This window comes from Sus scrofa, chromosome 11 (genome assembly GCF_000003025.6).
Source record: "Sus scrofa isolate TJ Tabasco breed Duroc chromosome 11, Sscrofa11.1, whole genome shotgun sequence".
In the NCBI taxonomy this organism is placed as follows: domain Eukaryota; kingdom Metazoa; phylum Chordata; class Mammalia; order Artiodactyla; family Suidae; genus Sus; species Sus scrofa.
The window spans coordinates 8,981,294-9,000,000 of record NC_010453.5 but is presented as its reverse complement, the minus strand read 5'-3'; the positions used below and the strand labels follow the sequence as shown (position 1 = coordinate 9,000,000).

Below are 18,707 nucleotides of genomic sequence, written 5' to 3'. Positions count from 1 at the left end.
CAAAGTTGACCAAATCTCAGATATTTTGAGTAACAAAATAAATAAGAATGGGAGAGGAGATGAATCTCTCATGCAGAAGAATTCTGAATAAATTATGTAAATACTCTAATGAAGGGGCTCACTCCAGAAAGGTGTGCTGTTTAAGGTGACTTCCTTCCAAGGAGGACAGTATGCAAGTGGTGGGGGGGGGAGTAACTTTATAGTAGAGAAACCTGATAAACACTACTTTAGCCAGATGATCGGGTTCAACATAAAACAATCATAAATTATGTTGGCAGTATGTACACTTACTATAATGTGATAAAAAAGATATTTTACCTTGTGTCTTTCTCTCAAAAACCCATAACAACAGTCTGATCATGAGAAAAGCAATATATAAATTGCAATAGAAGAGCCTCCTACAAAGTACCTGACCAGTTCTCTTCAAAATTGCCAAAGTCATCAAACTGAGCAGAGTCTGAGAAACTGTTACAGCCAAGAGAGGCCTAAGGAGAAATGACAGCTCCACGTGGTACTGTCTCCTGTATGGGATCCTGGAACAGAAAGGATATTAGGTAAAAACTAAGGAAGTCTGCAAGAAACTATGGACTATAGTTAATACTAATATATCAATATTTGTTCATTAATTTTAACAATGTACTATAATACTGTAAGAGGTGAGTAATAGGTGACACTATGTGTGGGATGGGGGGTACGTGGGAACTCTGTACTATGTATTCAGTTTTTCTTGAACCTGAAATTGTCCTAAAATAGACTATGATATAATAAACTATTAATAAATAAGAACAACAATGGATTATAACTTCTTGAATAAGGGGAATACATAAATTCACACTGATATTAAATAACTAAGAAGGGCTTTTTTTTTTTTGCTTTTTAGCATATGGAGGCATATGGAGGTTCTCAAGCTGGGGTCTCATCAGAGCTACAGCTGACAGCCTACCCACAGCCATAGCAACGTGGGATCTGAGCGGTGTCTGAGAGCAGCAAGGCCAGATCCTTAACCCACCCAGTGAGGCCAGGGATCAAACCCACAGCTTCATGGATGTTAGTCAGATTTGTTTCCACTGAGCTACTACGGTAACTCCCGGGCTTTTCTTATTAATAATCATACTCTTCATTACCATCAGGAATAATAAATGTGGAGGGCTTGAAGGAGTTGGGGGGAAATAATTATTTTGCAACTATCATTGTAAAGATCAGTTGTAGTAAGAATCATCAATGGAGGCAGAACCTTAATTAGAGTTTGATTAGGAACAGGATACTTGCTTGATCTCAAAACATCTTTTTTTTTTTTTTTTCCCCCAAGGGCCACACCTGAGGCATATGGAAATTCTCAGGCTGGGGTCTAATCAGAGCTGCAGCTGCCAGCCTAGCCACAGCCACAGCAAGGCAGATCCTGGGCGAGTGTGATACCTACACCATAGATCACTGCAATGCCGAATCCTTAACCCTCTGAGCGAGGCCAGGGATCTAACCTGTGTTCTCATGGATGCTAGCCAGATTCCTTTGCTCTGAGCCACAGCAGGGAACTCCTGTAGTTACTTATAATTTAACAAACGCTTACACAGCACATACTTTTATCAAGCGCTGTTCTTCTTTTTAAAAATTCAACGACTTTTATTATATTTATAGTTGTACAAGCAGCATCACAAACGAAGTCCTGTTTCAAGTGCTTTTAACAAACTGACTTTTTTTAAATGGGAAAACTCAGTAAATGGTCATTTCCCTAAACAAAACAAAATATAGTTATGACACGAGAGGTGATTTTCTCATAAGTACTTTTATCTGCTATCAACGCTCCGCTGTATTGATTCTTTTCTTCCTGAGAGAAACAGCCTACAATTACTGGTTTTTCGTAGAAAGGTCAGCAACCCTAGTTGACGAGACCATATATTAAGTTCTCTTTGAAAAAGCTTTGTTTCCCAAAAGCCTTAAAGCCCGCGCTGAGAGCATCTAATGTCTTTGTTTGGGCTGCCAGGCACCCAGTCTTTATTCCTTCAGGGATGAACCCGGACCAGGTCATCGCCTTTTTTAGCCGAAGTTGATGCTTCTAAACAAGTAACCGGCTGCAACCTAAGAACTAGTTCCGGTCTACGTTTGTTGCCATTGGCGCGAATTTGAAGCAATGGATTCTGGGAGACTATGAGGTTGCCAGGCTGGACACGAAGGCCGGACTTCGATTCCCACAATGCCTGGCGCGACTCCGTAATCCCTTCCGGGGTAACCGTGAGGTGGCCGACATCTTGCTTACGGAGGTGCGGCTTGTTGCTCCTCTCCTGAGGGCCGGGTTTTTAGTCGCTCCGGGTTTCAGGTTTGGGCCGTCTCCCCGCGCTTCTTTCACCTGAGATGTTCGTGTGTTTCTAGAAGAAGACTTCATTGGGAAGTAAAGGTCAATGCAGAGCTGTGTGTAAGGTGAGTAAACATCCCATTTTAAGCGAGGTGGGGTTGTGGTGATGATGTTCTTCGTATTCTTCCATTGGCGACTTGGGTTTAAGCCGGCGCTTGACTGAACCTTTTAGGTTGGCTGTAAAGGTCGAAGCCGGGAGTGAACCTTTCCGCCTCGGAGCTCTTTTAAATTCCCGGACAGAATCCCAACATGCCTCCTTTGGGGCAGAGAAAGTGCGTGACGCACTTTGCCTGGGGCTGCCCTGTGTGGAGGTCAGGAGGCCTTAGGTTCAGGTTTGTATAGGGGTTTAGTCTCTGAACCCCCTGCGCGTATTTAAGGCCCCGGGCATGGGATCAAATTCTAGCCACAGCTGAGACCTACGCCTTAGCTGGGCAACGCCGGATCCTTAACCCACTGGCAGGACTCGAACCTGCCCCGCCACAGAGACAACGCTGGATCATTAACCCGGTAGGGCACAGGGAGACTCCCTAAGCTCCTCTATTCATACAGCCTCCTTGCTTTTTCTTGGGGCTTATGCTGTTCGTAATGAGGAAATGAGAAGCTGGGAGGAGGCTGTTTCCGGACCGACGGCATTCTTCACAGGTTTACCTTCTTTCCGCTTCTCTAGAGCGTAGCTGTATCATTCTAGTTCGTCTCTTTGCCCTTTTTTTTTTCTCGTGCTAGAGAAGGAAGACCAGAGCGGGCAGAATGAAGAGGTTGTGAATAAAACAGGCTTTAAGGTTGCACTCTTGAGAGTGCCTGAGGAATTTCAAGGGAAGCTTCTTATCGCAAGTTGGGCAGCGAGGCCAAGTAAACCGAAGCGTTCGAGCTTGCAGGAGAGAAAAGCTTATTGCAAGCTATGCAAGGAGACGGGTAGCTTGTGTCCCCCCAAAATCCGAACTCCCAGAACCCCAAATTGTAAAGCCTTTAAAAAGCCAAATGAAGTTGGGGGGTGGGTAAGCGATCAGCTCGTGCACAACTCTCTGATTGGTTAATGGTGAGGTAACTGGGCGGAGTCACAAGGGTTACTTTTATCAGTCCTTAGATGTCAGTAGGTCCATACTCGTGATCATCAAGTAGTTAATTTCTTCCATCTGGTGATAGTTTTAGCATCTGTAAAACAACTCAGGAAATACACATCAGACGATGTCATCTGGGTACTTCAGAGAGGAGCTAAAACAGAGGTTATGGGGAAGGGCTAGCCCCAGGAAGACCCCCCCAGGGTCCTGCTCAATTATAAGCAGAATTTATGTTTAAGATAGACCAACCAACTGGAAAAAATGAGGGCTTTGGTTTTGGGAGTTGTCAGATTTCTTTTTAAACATATTGACATACTGGCGTCAATCTCAGAACAACTTATTTACTTATTTTTTTCTTTATAAAGTTAATGCAACATATCTGAGACAGACTGGGACCTGGGACCCTTTGCTGCCATGCTTGCACCTGGACAAATATCTCCTCAAGCAATAAAGAACTGAAAATAACTGCGTGCATGTTCAGTTGGGGCAAATTATGGACAAGATACAAAAAGATAAAAAATCCAGCTGTTGCTTGGGAACAAAACAGGGTCCTGGGAGCAAATGCAGGGGACTGCACATGCACTCTGCACACAACACCACCAAAGGGGTGGGCAGACCACCCAAATTAGCCCTTTGGCCTGACCCCTGGACCTGCCCCTACCCTCACCCCTTGTAAGAAACCACTCTCCCTCACCGAGCAAGCAAGGGAACTTGTTACTTGTTTTCACGCCCCTCTGCTGCAATGAGGACCCCCCAGATAAAGCTTTCTCTGAATTTCTTGTCTGGCCTCTTACCAATTACTGTTGATTAAGAAATGCCAAAGACCCTGGTAGGGAACAGACTTTGTGGCACCCAACCTCCACAGAGAAGTTGGTCCCAGAGGCACCCAGATCTCCCAGAAAAGGGACAGTTGCCCCACATTGGGTGCCATTAAGTCTTGAACCAACCAGGGAATTTGGCCTTCCTTACGTGGGATGAGGGTATGGGCAGCTGCAGGAGTCAGGCTGGAGGAGTAGCTTAGGTGATTGTCCATCGCTTTGGTGGTGCTGTGTGCAGGTGGTGCTGCTTTTGCTTCTGGTACTCTTTTTTGGATTTTTTGTTTTATTTATTTATTTTTTGCTCCCAGCTCTTCAGAAGTATTGGTTTGATCAGTTCGATTTTTGATTTTTTTGGTTTTTAGCTGTGCCTGTGGCATATGGAAGTTCCTGGGCCAGGGATCAAACCTGTGACATAATAGTGACTCCAGCTGCTGCAGTTACAACCCTAGTTCCTAAACCCACTGCGCCACATGGGAATTTCTGGTCCTTTATATCTTGTCCATAATTTTCCCCAACTGCACATACATACAGTTATTTTTAGTCCCTTGTTGCTTGAGGAGGCATTTGTTTAGGTGCAAATACTATCAGCAAAAGGTCCTAGGTCCAAGCCTGTCGCATACATATTTGGAAACCACTTTTACAGTACCTGCAGGAATAGGGCCCGTAAAGATGGACATTTCAGTTAATCTGACATTTGATTGCTAAGGAGATACTGCCTGAGGTTGGGAGCTGGATCCATTTATTCCTAAAGATCTAGTGGTTTTTTCTGTTTTTTTTTTTTTTTTTTTCTTTTCTTGTCCCTCCTACAGCATATGGAGGTTCCTGGGCCAGGGATTAAATCCAAGCCAGAGCTGTGACCTGCACCACAGCTGTAGCAATGCTGGATCCTTGACCCACTGCACTGAGTCAGGGAGTGAACTGGTGCCTCGAGAGGCAAGCCAGATCATTAACCCACTGTGGTACAGTGGGAACTCCAAGACCTAGTGGTTTTATTTATTTACTTACATTTTTCTTTTTTGGCCAGTCCACAGCATACGGAGTTCCCAGGCCAGGTATCAGATCTGAGCCGCAGTTGCAACCTAAGCGGAAGCTGAGGAAAAGCTGGATGGATCCTTTAATCCACTGTGGCAACCAGGGACCAAACTTGTGTCTCAGTGTTCCCAAGACACTGCCAATTCCGTTGTGCCACAGAAGGAATGCCAGGAGCTTGTAGTTTTAAACAGGAAGATGTATGATGCAGTTTATCACACCCAGTTTGGATATGTGTCACTTTGGTTGGCAAATTTACTCTCCCTTTTGGTACACAGTTGTATGTCTATATTGTCAAAATATATATTATAGGAGTTCTGTTGTGGCACAGCAGAGATGAATCTGACTAATATTCCCCAGGATTCAGGTTTGATCCCTGGCCTAGCTTAGTGGGTTAAGGATCTGGCATGGCCGTGAGCTATGGTGTAGGTTGCAGATGTGGCTCAGATCTGGCGTTGCTGTGGTATAGGCTGTCCGTTGCAGCTCTGCTTCAGCCCTTAGCTGGGAACCTCCATTTGCCTCAGGTGCAGCACATGCACACATACACACTCAACTCTGTGTATATATACATAGTTTCAGCTTTCCAAGCTTGCTTAAGTTTTCTAAATTCAGAAATGCATTATTCATTAATTATTTCAGAAAGACATCATTTAGTTTACAGATGAGATGTATCTCTTTTTTTAAAGGGTGTTTACTTGCCTTCAGTGAGAACTCACCTTTAAATCGTAGTATCATAACAATACTTAACAATAACTGGTTATGAAATTAGAATTTATAAGATTTTTGTATTTTGGGAAAATGTTATTAAATCCTTATATCAATTAATTTTTTTCTATTGCTTCCGAAGAGTTTTGTTAACATTTCCTAAATATTAGCTGTTAATGGTATGGTTTATTTGCTCTTCAGATGTCTTATGATGAAATTGGAGCTAAATCCATGGGACATGGGGAAGAACTAACAATTGAACCATGCTATAAGAAACTGAAGTCTACTGAAGAGGCGTATGTTTTCCCCCATCATGGAAACGCTAATTTTCACAGAATCAAAGAGAAAACTGGAAGTCATCGGGTCCCTGTGCCCATCATTGATAGCAGAGGACGTAGTCATCCTCAGGAGGACAAAACCAGAACTACAGACGTGCTGAAACCTGTGCATGATGAGATGCCTGGTGATAGACCAAACGTCACCGAGTCTACTGATTCACAGATTTTACAGGATACACGCCCTGCATTGGTATCCAAAGATGATGATATATATAGTACAAGTACAGCATTTATAGGACCCATTTACAAACCCCCTAAGAAAAAGAAATGTAATGAAAAAGGGATCAAGCAGACACTATCAATGGTATAGATGGCAAAGGAGGACAAGAAGAGAAACAGAAATTTAACTCCAAAACATCAGAGATCGACAATGAATTATCTCAGTTTTACAAAGAAATCGAAGAGCTTGAAAATGAAAAAGATTCAGAAAGCAGCTGTAAGGAGCTTGAACCCTCTAAGGAACAACTTATTCCATATTATCAGGGTCATAATAATGAGGTATTAAAATTTGAAGAAAAAAGAAAAAGGATCTTAGTAATAGTCCTCAGTCACATTTTGATTATCAACAGTGTGATGGGAATGAGCCAGGCGAATATCCTTGTAATGGACAAGTAATACCTACATTTTGTGATAATTCGTTTACTTCCTTCATGCCTGAATGGCAGTCAATGCATTCTTTTATAGTTCCCCAAGATCCTTGTGTTCCCAGTTTTAACTGTCACTTAAATATTCAAAGATTCAGTGTTCCACCAAATCCACCAAGTATTTTCCACACCCAAGATGGCTTTCAGATGCAACGTGGATATTATGTAGATAGTTGTCAGGTTAACTGGGATTGCTCGACTTTTGATCACAACGATGCATACACTGAGTGTAGTGACATTACCAGTAGTGATCTTTCCTCTACAAATGGCTGTGCTGTGCAGGATGGATATGTAGTAATGGTTTCTGTGAAACCAGAGAAGGATGCTGGAAAGATTCTTCTGTTTACCAGCATAATGGAACAGACAGGTTTATGAACCAGCAGTTTCAAGAGGAAAAGTTAAATAAATTACAGAAGTTACTTATTCTTTTAAGAGGTTTGCCTGGTTCTGGGAAAACAACGTTGTCTCGGTAAGTAAAGGATACCAAGTGAATACTTGGTAATTCATTACTTAAACGTTATAATTGATAGTTGTAATCAATAGCAGATGCTTTTATGCTTCTACTAGAAAAATTTTAATTTGTCATACTTGAGAATGGCATCTGACAGTAAATATTTTAGCAGACATTTTGTGATAGAGGAAATGAGATTGGCATATGAATGATGTTAAGATTCTGCTAAGGGCTTTAAATATAGATTCACCATGTATAATTACGACAGTGACGAAAGCAAATGCAGTTTGAGAACTGTGCTGGCCTTCCCTTTTAAGTCAGCTGTTTTAGAAGAGTTGGGCTTTGACTGAGTTATTTCACTTTGTGACCTTGGATCGGTTTTGCTATCTGTAAGTAAAATACGTAGTATTTATTTTTCTGCAGTTATTGTGAGAAGCAAATGAAATATCCCAAGTAAAGGAGTTTTGAATGTGTTTTAAGAACTGTGCTGTGTTTCTATCATTGATTGGCAGAGGAAGCCTTTTTTTGGTTTCTTTAAGTTTGAAGTGAGGACTTCCTGTTGTGGCATAGTGGTTCACGGATCCAATTGGGAACCATGAGGTTGCAGGTTCAATCCCTGGCCTTGCTCGGTGGGTTGAGGATCGGGCACTGCCGTGAGCTGTGGTGTAGGTTGCGGACGCGGCTCGGATCCCTCATTGCTGTGGCTCTGGCGTAGGCCGGTGGCTATGGCTCTGATTGGACCCCTAGCTGGGAACCTCCATATGCCGCAGGAGCGGCCTAGAAAAGACAAAAAAAAAAAAAAAAAGTTTGAAGTCAGCAGTATCTGAATTAATGGAATTAGAACTGGTGATTTGTGTGATGAAATGTTTCAAGTTCCTGTTTTTGTTTACATTTTAAAAAAAGAATATTGAGGAGTTCTGTTGTGACTCAGCGGGTCAAGAACCCAACTCATATTGGGAGGATGTGGGCTTGATCCTCGGCTCACTCAGTGGGTTAAGGATCTGGCATAGGTCGCAGATGTGGCTCTGCTTGGTGTTACTGTGGCATTGTAGGCAGGCAGCTGCAGCTCCATTTTGACCTCTAGCCAGTGAACTTCCATATGCCACAGGTGCGGCCCTGAAGAAGAAAAAAAAAAAAAGAATATTGATGCATTTAAATTGTGCAACATTTGTGCAGTTGTGGAGAAAGCACAAACAAATACAAATTTGTTGTAGTTCATGTAGGATGATTCATGATACATGCCTCGATAAGGGGAAAAAGAAAGTTTATTTGATGTCTTTGAGTAAGGATAAAAAAGTCCAAGGAGGAGTTCCCAGTGTGGCACAATGGATTGGTGTCATCTTGGGAGCACTGGGACACAGGCTCAAACCCAGGCCGGCAGAGTGGAATAAGGATCAGCGGTTGCTGCAGCTGCGGTTTAGCTTGGATCTGATCCCTGGCCCTGGAACTTCATGCATATGCTGCATGGCGGCCAAAAAAGAAAAAAAAAGTTCATGGAATCATTTTATAAGTGTTATGTTTACTTGCAAGATAATCTAAATAGAATTTCTTCAGAAGCAAGAAATTATAGAATGATTATGCTGCAGATATTTCAAGCTAGATTGTAAGCTGTGATCTTTGTAAATGAATTTAAATTGAGGTCTGCGTTTTGTTTCCTCTTTAATGAAGATTTTGTAGAGAAAGTGAAATTTCAACTCTTTGGAAAGCGTAGAAGTTAGAATGAAGTATTCTTCTAGATTTAGAATATAAAATCAGAGAAAAGTAATAGTTGAAATTTGAAAATGGGATGAAGGGATCTTGTGAGGACCTCCTAAGTGGGTGTAGAATAAATGTAAGAAAGAAAGGTTTAGGAGTTCCCATTGTAGCATGGCAGAAATGAATCCAACTGGTAGCCATAAGGATGTGGGTTCAGTCCCTGGCCTCTCTCATTGGGTCAGGGATCTGGTGTTGCCCTGAGCTGTGGTGTAGGTCACAGATGAGGCTCACATCCCACGTTGCTGTGACTGTGGTGTAGGCCAGCAGCTGTATCTCCAGTTTGACCCCTAGCCTGGGAACCTCCATATGCTGCGGGTGTGACCCTAAAAGGCAAGACAAACAAAAAGAAGATTAGGTTTGGAACAACACATTGGAGTGTGTTGAAACTGACTGAAGGTGAATAAAGCGTGGTAATAATTCAGTAGAATTTCAAGGAGACGTAATTGTAGTGGGAGATGATAGAGATGATTGTATATAATATGTATATATGTATTATTTGAGGAAATATGTGTAATAAGAATGAAGTTATAGTTGCAACTGCCATTTGTGTTATGATTTACAATTTACAGAGTACTTTCATATCTAACAATTTTGTGAGATGAGTTACAGTCTTTTCATTTTTTAGAAGGAGCAGAGGCTAGTAAAAAGAATGAGTTCAGGTTAAAGGACTTGGGAGAAGTTAGAAAAACTGGTAAGACATCAATTGGGAATGTAAATGATAGTGTTTCTTACCTAATCATTTGCTTTACTGTATATCACAAGCCCTAAGCTTGACTCCTGACTGAGGAGCTTGGTTAAAGAAGCAGCAGTATCTCTTTTGGTCCACACATTTTTGAATGGTTATTTGGGATTGGATGTAAAGCTGTGTAGTCTTTAGTGAGGAATGTCTTCATACATGATTTAGCTTTCTAAATGAGCTTTAAAGAAAGGAGTAAAGATTTAGAGGATCAGAGTTGAGCTGATTTGGGGGCACTAAATTAAAAGTTAACATCGTTTAGTATTGATTGATATGTGATAATGAGCTATAGGGAGATAAATTTCGCATTCTTTGGGAATTGTGTGTAAGTCCCTTTCTTCCTTAATTTACTCCTTACCTACCTCTCTATCTTCATATCCTTGTGGACTTAGGCTGCTACGTGCCTTACACTGTCAATTCATTATCAGGATGCTACTGATTCAGAGGTTCTCTTATGTGCTTGCACTTTGCAGGTTTTTTTTTTTTTTTTAAGATTTTTTTTTTTTTTTTTTTTTTTTTGGCTTTTTGCTATTTCTTTGGGCCGCTTCCGTGGCATATGGAGGTTCCCAGGCTAGGGGTTGACTCGGAGCTGTAGCCGCTGGCCTATGCCAGAGCCACAGCAACTCGGGATCCGAGCCGCGTCTGCAACCTACACCACAGCTCACGGCAACGCCGGATCGTTAACCCACTGAGCAAGGGCAGGGACAGAACCCGCAACCTCCTGGTTCCTAGTCGGATTTGTTAACCACTGCGCCATGACGGGAACTCCACTTCGCAGGTTTTGATTTCTCATCTCAGTCCTCAGTAATCCTCCTCCTGAACTCATGTAATATTTGCCCTTACCACTCTGCATGTAGAATAAGCCACAAAAGACTGCATTATCATTTATTCATTGACAATTGACCTGAGCCAATTTGGTTGTAAGTGGGTGAGGCTTAGTTGTTTACCCACAACTTCACCAACAGATTTTAATGAAATCAGTCTTAGCTTAAATTCTAACACAAGTACAGACTTTAAATATTTATGCATAAGTAGATCTGGTGTTGTGGCTTTGGCCAGCAGCTGCAGCTCAGATTCGACCCCTAGGCTGGGAACTTACATATGACACAGGAACGGTCTTTAAGAAAGCAGAAAAAAGGAGTTCCTGTCGTGGCACAGCAGAAACGAATCCGACTGGGAACCATGAGGTTGTGGGTATGATCCCTGGCCTCGTTCAGTGAGTTAAGGATCCGGCTTTGCTGTGAGCTGTGGTGTAGGTCACAGACACGGCTCGGATCTGGCTTTGCTGTGGCTGTGTTGTAGGCCAGCAGCTATAGCTCCGATTAGACCCCTAGCCTGAAAACCTCCACATGCTGCGGATGTGGCCCTAAAAAGACAAAAGACAGAAAAATAAATAAAAATAAAAAGGCAAAAAAAATATGTATATACACACATACATGTACATGTACTATACATGCATTTGTGAGTATGCTAGTGCAAAACAGTTCACACAACCTTTGTAGGTAGGATAAAGTGCCAGCTTTTTGTCCTCTTAGGCAAATTGATGGCACTTTGATGAAAGATTCATTTGAGGCATAATTGAACAATATTGTAGAGGTAGAATTCTGTTGCCACTGTAGTTGGCAATCAGCTAAACAGAACTCTTTGACTCTGGTTGAAACAGGGATCAAATCTTGGATGTAGGGTATAGATTTTGCTAGATTCTTAAACTCTTTTCTTCCAAGGAGGGTTGAATCTGAAATATTTTACTTAATCCCCATTTCTTATATGCTACTGATTTCACCAGTGAGAGAATTTTCAGAAACAAGTCACTGATTTCATTATTAACAAAATGTCTGGAGTTCATCAGGGATAAAGGATAGTTGAAGCACTTGTCAAAGAGGGGAGAAGATGCTGTGCTTCTTGTTGAAGATGGAGGAAGGGACCACAAGCTATGTAGGTGGGTTTTAGAAGCTGGAAAGGGCAAGGAAATAGTCTCCTTTAGAGCCTCCAGGAGGAATGCCAGCCTGCCCCAAACCTGATTTTAACCCCTTGAGCCTGATTTCAGACTTCTGACCTCCAGAACTATAAGAATCTATGTTGCTTTAAGCCAGCACGTTTGTGGCAATTTGTTACAGTAGCCATAGAAAACTAGTTTAAAGAGAGATGGCAAGAGATTTTTTTTTTCTTCTGTGTTGTTGGTGTAGCTCTCAGTTTAAATTCCAAGGAAAGATCGACCTTTTCTTATCTAGAGCTTTATTATTTTTCTTTTTTTTTTTTGGTCTTTTTTTTTCTTTTTTTTTTTTTAGCACCGCATCTGAGGCATATGGAGGTTCCCAGGCTAGGAGTCCAATCGGAGCTGTTGCTGCTGGCCTATGCCAGAGCCACAGGAACACCAGATCTGAGCCGCGTCTATGACTTACACCATAGCTCACAGCAACACCGGATCCTTAACCCACTGAGCAAGGGCAGGGATCGAATCTGCATCCTCATGGATACTAGTAGAATTTGTTTCTGCTGTGCCATGACAGGAACTCCATAGGACTTTATTCTTAATTCAAAAAGTGTTTAGATAGTGAGGTGTCCCAGGAAAGTGGTCTTGAGATAGGTATGTGAAGTCACTCAGTACAAAAGGAGGTAAGGGATTCATCAATTGTCAGTTTTACTCAGTTTTTGTTATTGTTTTTGTTTTCTATTTTAAGGCCACACTGGCAGCATACGGAAGTTCCCATGCCAGGGGTCAAATTGGAGCTGCAGCTGTTGGCCTATGCCACAGCAATACTAGATCTGAGCCATGTCTGTGACCTACATACCACAGCTCATGGCAACGCCAGGTCCTAACCCACTGAGCCAGGCCAGGGGTCGATCCTGTATCCTCATCAATACTGGTTGGGTTTGTTACCTCCGAGCTACAACGGGAACTACTACTCAGAATTTTTTTGGGAGGAGAATACCTTTTTTTTTTTTTTTGCTTCTTAGGGCCCTACCTGCAGCATGTGGAAGTTCCCAGATTAGTTCCCATCCAGTTCAACTTCTAGATGAATCAGAGCTTCATTTGCTGGCCTATACCACAGCCACAGCAATGTCAGGTCTGAGCTGTGTCTGTGACCTACACCACAGCTCACAGCAACACAGGATACTTAACCCACTGAGTGAGGCCAGGGGTCGAACCTGCAACCTCATGGTTCTTAGTAGGATTCGTTTCCACTGTACCACAACGGGAACTCTTATTTTTTCTTTTAAACACACATAGATGTATTAAAGAAAATGTATGGTTCTTAGAAATTAAATAAACCATGAAAATGAACTATTTCGTAGTAGGTCATTTGGGAAATAGGGTTCTTAAAATGAGGTTTAAGGAACCAGGAACACTTTTCACTTGTTCCTTAATTAAGTGAAAGATTATAAGCACAAATATGCATTAGTTACCCATGGCTATGTAACAGATTACCTTAAAGCTGAGTTGTTAAAGCAGCAAACAGTTACTGTCTTCTTACAGTTTCTAAAGCACAGGAATCTGGGTGCCTTTGGTTATACTGTGATAAGGATTTGGCTAGAGCTGTGTTCTGGTCGAAACCTTGTCTTGGGGAGGATATGCATGGATCTGCATGGAATATCTCTCACGAGGTTGTTGATAGACCCAGTTCCTTGTGTGCTGTTGGATTGAAGGTCTCAGTTACTTGGTTTCTCTAGGCTGGAAACCTCTCTCGGTTCTTTGCTGCTTGGACCTTTTTCCATTCCCAATGTGGTAAGAGAAAGCGAGCCACTTTTCCCCCTATAATCTAATCTTGGGTTTAGCGTTCCATATGCTACCAGTTAGAAGCCAGTCACTGAACTCCAGCCTACACTCCAGGAGTGGGGAAATACCGTTGTAAGCCATTGTTTTTGGCTTTTCTACCTACCACTATTGATGTGACGCTGGTGGCCTAATTTCTGAAATTTTTTTTTCTGGATTTAACACCACATGGCAAGGCTGTTGTGAAAATTAAATACAGTCAAAGATATGTATACATATTCAGATAAACAGGTGGATGGATAGACAGTTATGGATATATATGTGTATATAAAATGCTTGGTTTTGTAGTAGGTTCTCAAAACAATTTCTTTTTCTTTTTGGTTGCACCCATGCATGTGGAAGTTCCTGAGCCAGGGATCAAATGTGTGCCACAGTAGCAACCCAAGATGCAGCAGTGACAACACCAAGTCCTTTACCTGCCCAGCCACAGAGGAACTCCAAAAAGATAGCTATTTTTATTTTTAAAAATTTTATATTTATTAGAGTATAATTGATATACAGTGTTGTGTCAATTTCTGCTGTATAGCGTAGTGACTCAGTCATTCATAACATATACATTCTTTTTCCCATATTATCTTCTTTTTTTTTTTTTTGTCTTTTTGCCATTTCTTGGGCCGCTCCTGCAGCATATGGAGGTTCCCAGGCTAGGGGTCGAATTGGAGCTGTAGCCGCTGGCCTACGCCAGAGCCACAGCAACGCGGGACCCCGAGCCACGTCTGCACCCTACACCACAGCTCGCGGCAACACCGGATCGTTAACCCACTGAGCAAGGGCAGGGATCGAACCGGCAACCTCATGGTTCCTAGTCGGATTCGTTAACCACTGCGCCATGACGGGAACTCCATATTATCTTCTATTATGGTCTATCCCAAGAGACTGGATATAGTTCCCTGTGTTGTACAGTAGGACTTCATTGCTTATCCATTCTAAATGTAATAGTTTGCATCTACCAACCCCAAACTCCTTGTCCATTCCACTTCCTCCCCCTACTCTTGGCAACCACAAGTCTGTTACGATAGCTTTTTTTTTTTTGTCCTTTTTCTAGGGCTGCACCTACAGCATATGGAGGTTCCCAGGCTAGGGGTCGAATCAGAGCTGTAGCTGCTGGCCTGTGCCAGAGCCATAGCAACGTGGGATCAGCCTCATCTGTGACCTATACCACAGCTCACGGCAACATTGGATCACTTAACCCACTGAGCAAAGCCAGGGATCGAACCCACAACCTCATGGTTCCTAGTCAGATTCGTTAGCCACTGAGCCACCATGGGAACTCCAGGATAGCTATTTTTTAAAAACACAAATCAAGTGGCCAGTGGGACCACATCTGAATTTTTTATTAGATACTTGATTTTTCAAAGTTCCAACTTATGATGTTCTGAGAATCCATTGTAGTACCTGACTTGTGAGAGTTCTTACAGAATCTGATTATAACAGTTTTGACTATACTGATACTCTTTTTTGCAGAGTGTGGCTATACCTATGGCATATGGAAGTACCCAGGCCAGGGCTTGAATCTGAGCTGCAACCTGTGTCACAGCTGCAGCAACACTGGATCCTTAACTCACTGCCTGGAGCCAGGGATTGAACCCCTGCCTACACAGTGACAGGAGCAGCTACAGTCAGATTTTCTATGCACTGTACTATAGCAGGAACTCCCAATACTAATATGCCTAAATAATTTATTTTTGGTTCAGATGGTTGGTATGATACCAGCTATATCTAGATTGATGTAAGTATTTTTAATATGAGTCCTCAAAATAAAGCTTCACAGTTTGAGATAATTCAGGGAATTTTGGAAAGATGCATGAGCAGTCTGGGAGGAAGAAGTCTGTCCAAGGTAAAATTCTTTGCTATAATTGTAATTTATATACTTAAGATGTTCTTCATTGAAATTTACTTGTATTTGATGTTGACTTGGTTTAATAATATAAATGGGTTTACTGTCTCCTCCCTCCCTACTTTTTTTTTATTTGGAAGAAGTTAAACATTTTTTGGATGCAAAAGCTACTGTACTCTTTAAAAAGAAAAAGCTGCTGTACTCTTGTAGTATGGTATTATTAATACTTGAAAGATCACCCATTAATAAAGTAGTAGAATAGAAAAAAATGAAACATGGTATCTAAGAAAGATGGTATCAGTTTTCTAGTACTGTTGAATATGACTATGATATTTAACTGTAATAATATTGTTTATTATGATCATAATCTTTTTAGGTGATTGAGCTTTGGCTTGGAATACTAATATTGTAGCATTTTTATATTCTAGGTTATCTGTATAGGCAAATAAGATGCCATATGTGTTAGGTGGTATATTTTGGGAAAATTATGGCTACTTAAGAAAGAAATCCAACTTCAGCCTCCCAAACAAGCAAACAAATAATATAAACTATTTACTTTGGTTGGTTTGAAGTAATTTGAACTATAATTCTATAAGTAGAAATGTATGTTAAACTTTTAAAAATTTTTATATATTTGATTTTATTTTTATTACAAAATATATAGTTTTATTGTAAGCTGAGGAAAGAGGAGATGTGTTTTTTTTTTGTTTTTTTTTTTTTTTTGTCTTTTTGCCTTTTCTAGGGCCGCTCCCACGGCATATGGAGGTTCCCAGGCTAGGGGTCTAATAGGAGCTGCAGCCACTGGCCTACGCCAGAGCCACAGCAACTCGGGATCCGAGCCGCGTCTGTAACCTACACCACAGCTCACGGCAACGCCAGATCCTTAACCCACTGAGCAAGGGCAGGGACCGAACCCGAAACCTCATGGTTCCTAGTTGGATTCGTTAACTACTGCGCCACGACAGGTACTCCAGGAAGCATTCTTGAATCACCCCAGGAAAATATCATTGCTTCTACTACCTTCCACTGTCTTTCCTTCCTCAAAAAGAAGTTACAGAATGATATCCCATTGCCTAAGGGTTGAGGGAAGGGAGATAAACAAAATATTTTTGTTATTGTTGAATCCAAGTGATTCTTGCTGTCTTTTACCTTTCCTCAGCACATCTCCAGTCTTTTTCATGACTCTCACTTCACTGGTGATCAGAATGCTGATACTCTGAACACTTGTCAATCTCTTTGCTTGGATATTAAATGTGAAGTGATATTTGAAACCTGAAAGCTTTTTTTTTTTTTTCCGTCTTTTTGTCTTTTTAGGGCTGCACCTGAAGCATATGGAAGTTCCCAGGCTAGCGGTCGAATCGGAGCTGTAGCCTCCATCCTAAGCCAGGTCCACAGCAATGCAGGATCCAAGCCGCGTCTGCGACCTCCGCCACAGCTCACGGCAACACGGGATCACTTAGCCCACTGAGCGAGGCCAGGGATTGAACCTGCAACCTCATGGTTCCTAGTGGGATTCGTCAACCACTGCGCCATGACGGGAACTGAAACCTGAAAGCTTTTTAAGATTTCCCTCCTGTGCTGTCCTATCTGCAATATACTTATAAATATGTACCAGAAATTCATTTAATAACCTTTCTTGTGTGGCTTATTTCTGATGGTTATAGATTTTATAAATGGCACTTTATGATTTCTTTTATTAACAGAATTCTGCTTGGTCAGAGTCGTGATGGCATTGTGTTCAGCACTGATGACTATTTTCACCATCAAGATGGGTACAGGTATAATGTTAATCAGCTTGGTGATGCCCATGACTGGAACCAGAACAGAGGTTTGTTTTGGGCCAAGCCTCCCGGGATAGAATATTTGCCTAGGAGTCACAAGATCTGAATTTTTGTTCGCCACTTGATTTTCACCAGGTGGATGACTTTGACAAGGCATTGAAACAGCTTTGAGACCCAGTTTTTCATCTATTAAAGCAGAGATAATTATACTTGCCCTACTTGATTGAGGTTGTTGTGAAAATCAGAGACTGTAGGTAGAATTTGTAAACTCTAAGTAGTGTACCTGGAATTCTCATTGTGGCTTAGCAGGTTAAGGACCAGACGTTGTCTCCTTGAGGATGCAGGTTAGATCCCTGGCCTTGCTCAGTGGGTTAAAGATCCACCGTTACCATGAGCTACAGCATAATTTTCAGGTGCAGCTCTCATCCTCTGTTGCCATGGCTGTGGTATAGTCCCCAGCTGCAGCTCCTATTCAACTCATGGCCCAGGTTCCATATGGTGCAGGTGTGGCCCTAAAAAAAAAAAAAAGGCAAAAAAAATGTTTTTCATTGCTGCTTGACAGAAAATCTACTTAATACATTTTTTGAAGGCGCATGGGTCAGTTTCTTTTCATTTCTGCACAGGTAGTTCTTTTTTTTTTTTTTTTTGTCTTTTTGTCTTTTTGCTTTTTGTTGAGCGGCTCCCGTGGCATATGGAGGTTCCCAGGCTAGGGATTGAATTGGAGCTGTAGCCACTGGCCTATGCCAGAGCCACAGCAATGCAGGATCCGAGCCGAGTCTGCAACCTACACCACAGCTCACAGCAATGCTGGGTCCTTAACCCACTGAGCAAGGCCAGGAATCGAACCGGGTCCTTAACCCACTGAGCAAGGCCAGGGATCGAACCTGCAACCTCATGATTCCTATTCGTTAACCACTGTGCCACGACCGGGAACTCTTGGCACAGGTAATTCTTAACCTTGGCTGCACATTTGAATCACTTGGGGACCTTTTAAAAATTTTATACCTGAGTTTTAGCCTCAGCAATTTTTTTTTTTTTTTTTTTTTTTTTTAATTTTTAGCCTCAGAGATTTTAGTTTAGTTGGTGAAGTGGATCTAAACTTTGGTATTTTTTGAAAGTTATCCAGATATTTTGATGTTGCAGTGGGGGTTAAAAACTGTTATCTAGAACTATGTAAGTAAACATTTATGTTATAATCTAATTTCTTATTTACAAGATTAAGAATGCATTGATGATGAAACAGATTATGTAAACCTGGAGTAGAGAGATTACAGTGAACCCCACACACCCAACATTCAGAATTATTTTTACTTATAAAGATATTGCTACATTGGCCTATTCTTTTTGCTTTCATTCCCCCCTCCCTTTTTTAAAATTTACTGAAGTATTTTTTAAGCAAAATGTAGAATCATGCTATATGCATTTCAAAT

The 18,707-nt window shown here is 41.6% G+C and overlaps 1 protein-coding gene across 1 annotated transcript in view; it reads left to right on the top strand.

The window, feature by feature from the left end:
* N4BP2L2 (NEDD4 binding protein 2 like 2) overlaps nt 2,191–18,707 on the top strand; it is a 106,758-nt gene continuing 90,241 nt past the window's right edge. The window contains 6 exon segments of the mRNA XM_021065179.1: nt 2,191–2,415; nt 6,162–6,573; nt 6,576–6,814; nt 6,817–7,231; nt 7,234–7,411; nt 17,200–17,324. Of these exon segments, the coding sequence (XP_020920838.1) occupies nt 6,162–6,573; nt 6,576–6,814; nt 6,817–7,231; nt 7,234–7,411; nt 17,200–17,324 (1,369 nt within the window). The 5' untranslated portion in view covers nt 2,191–2,415.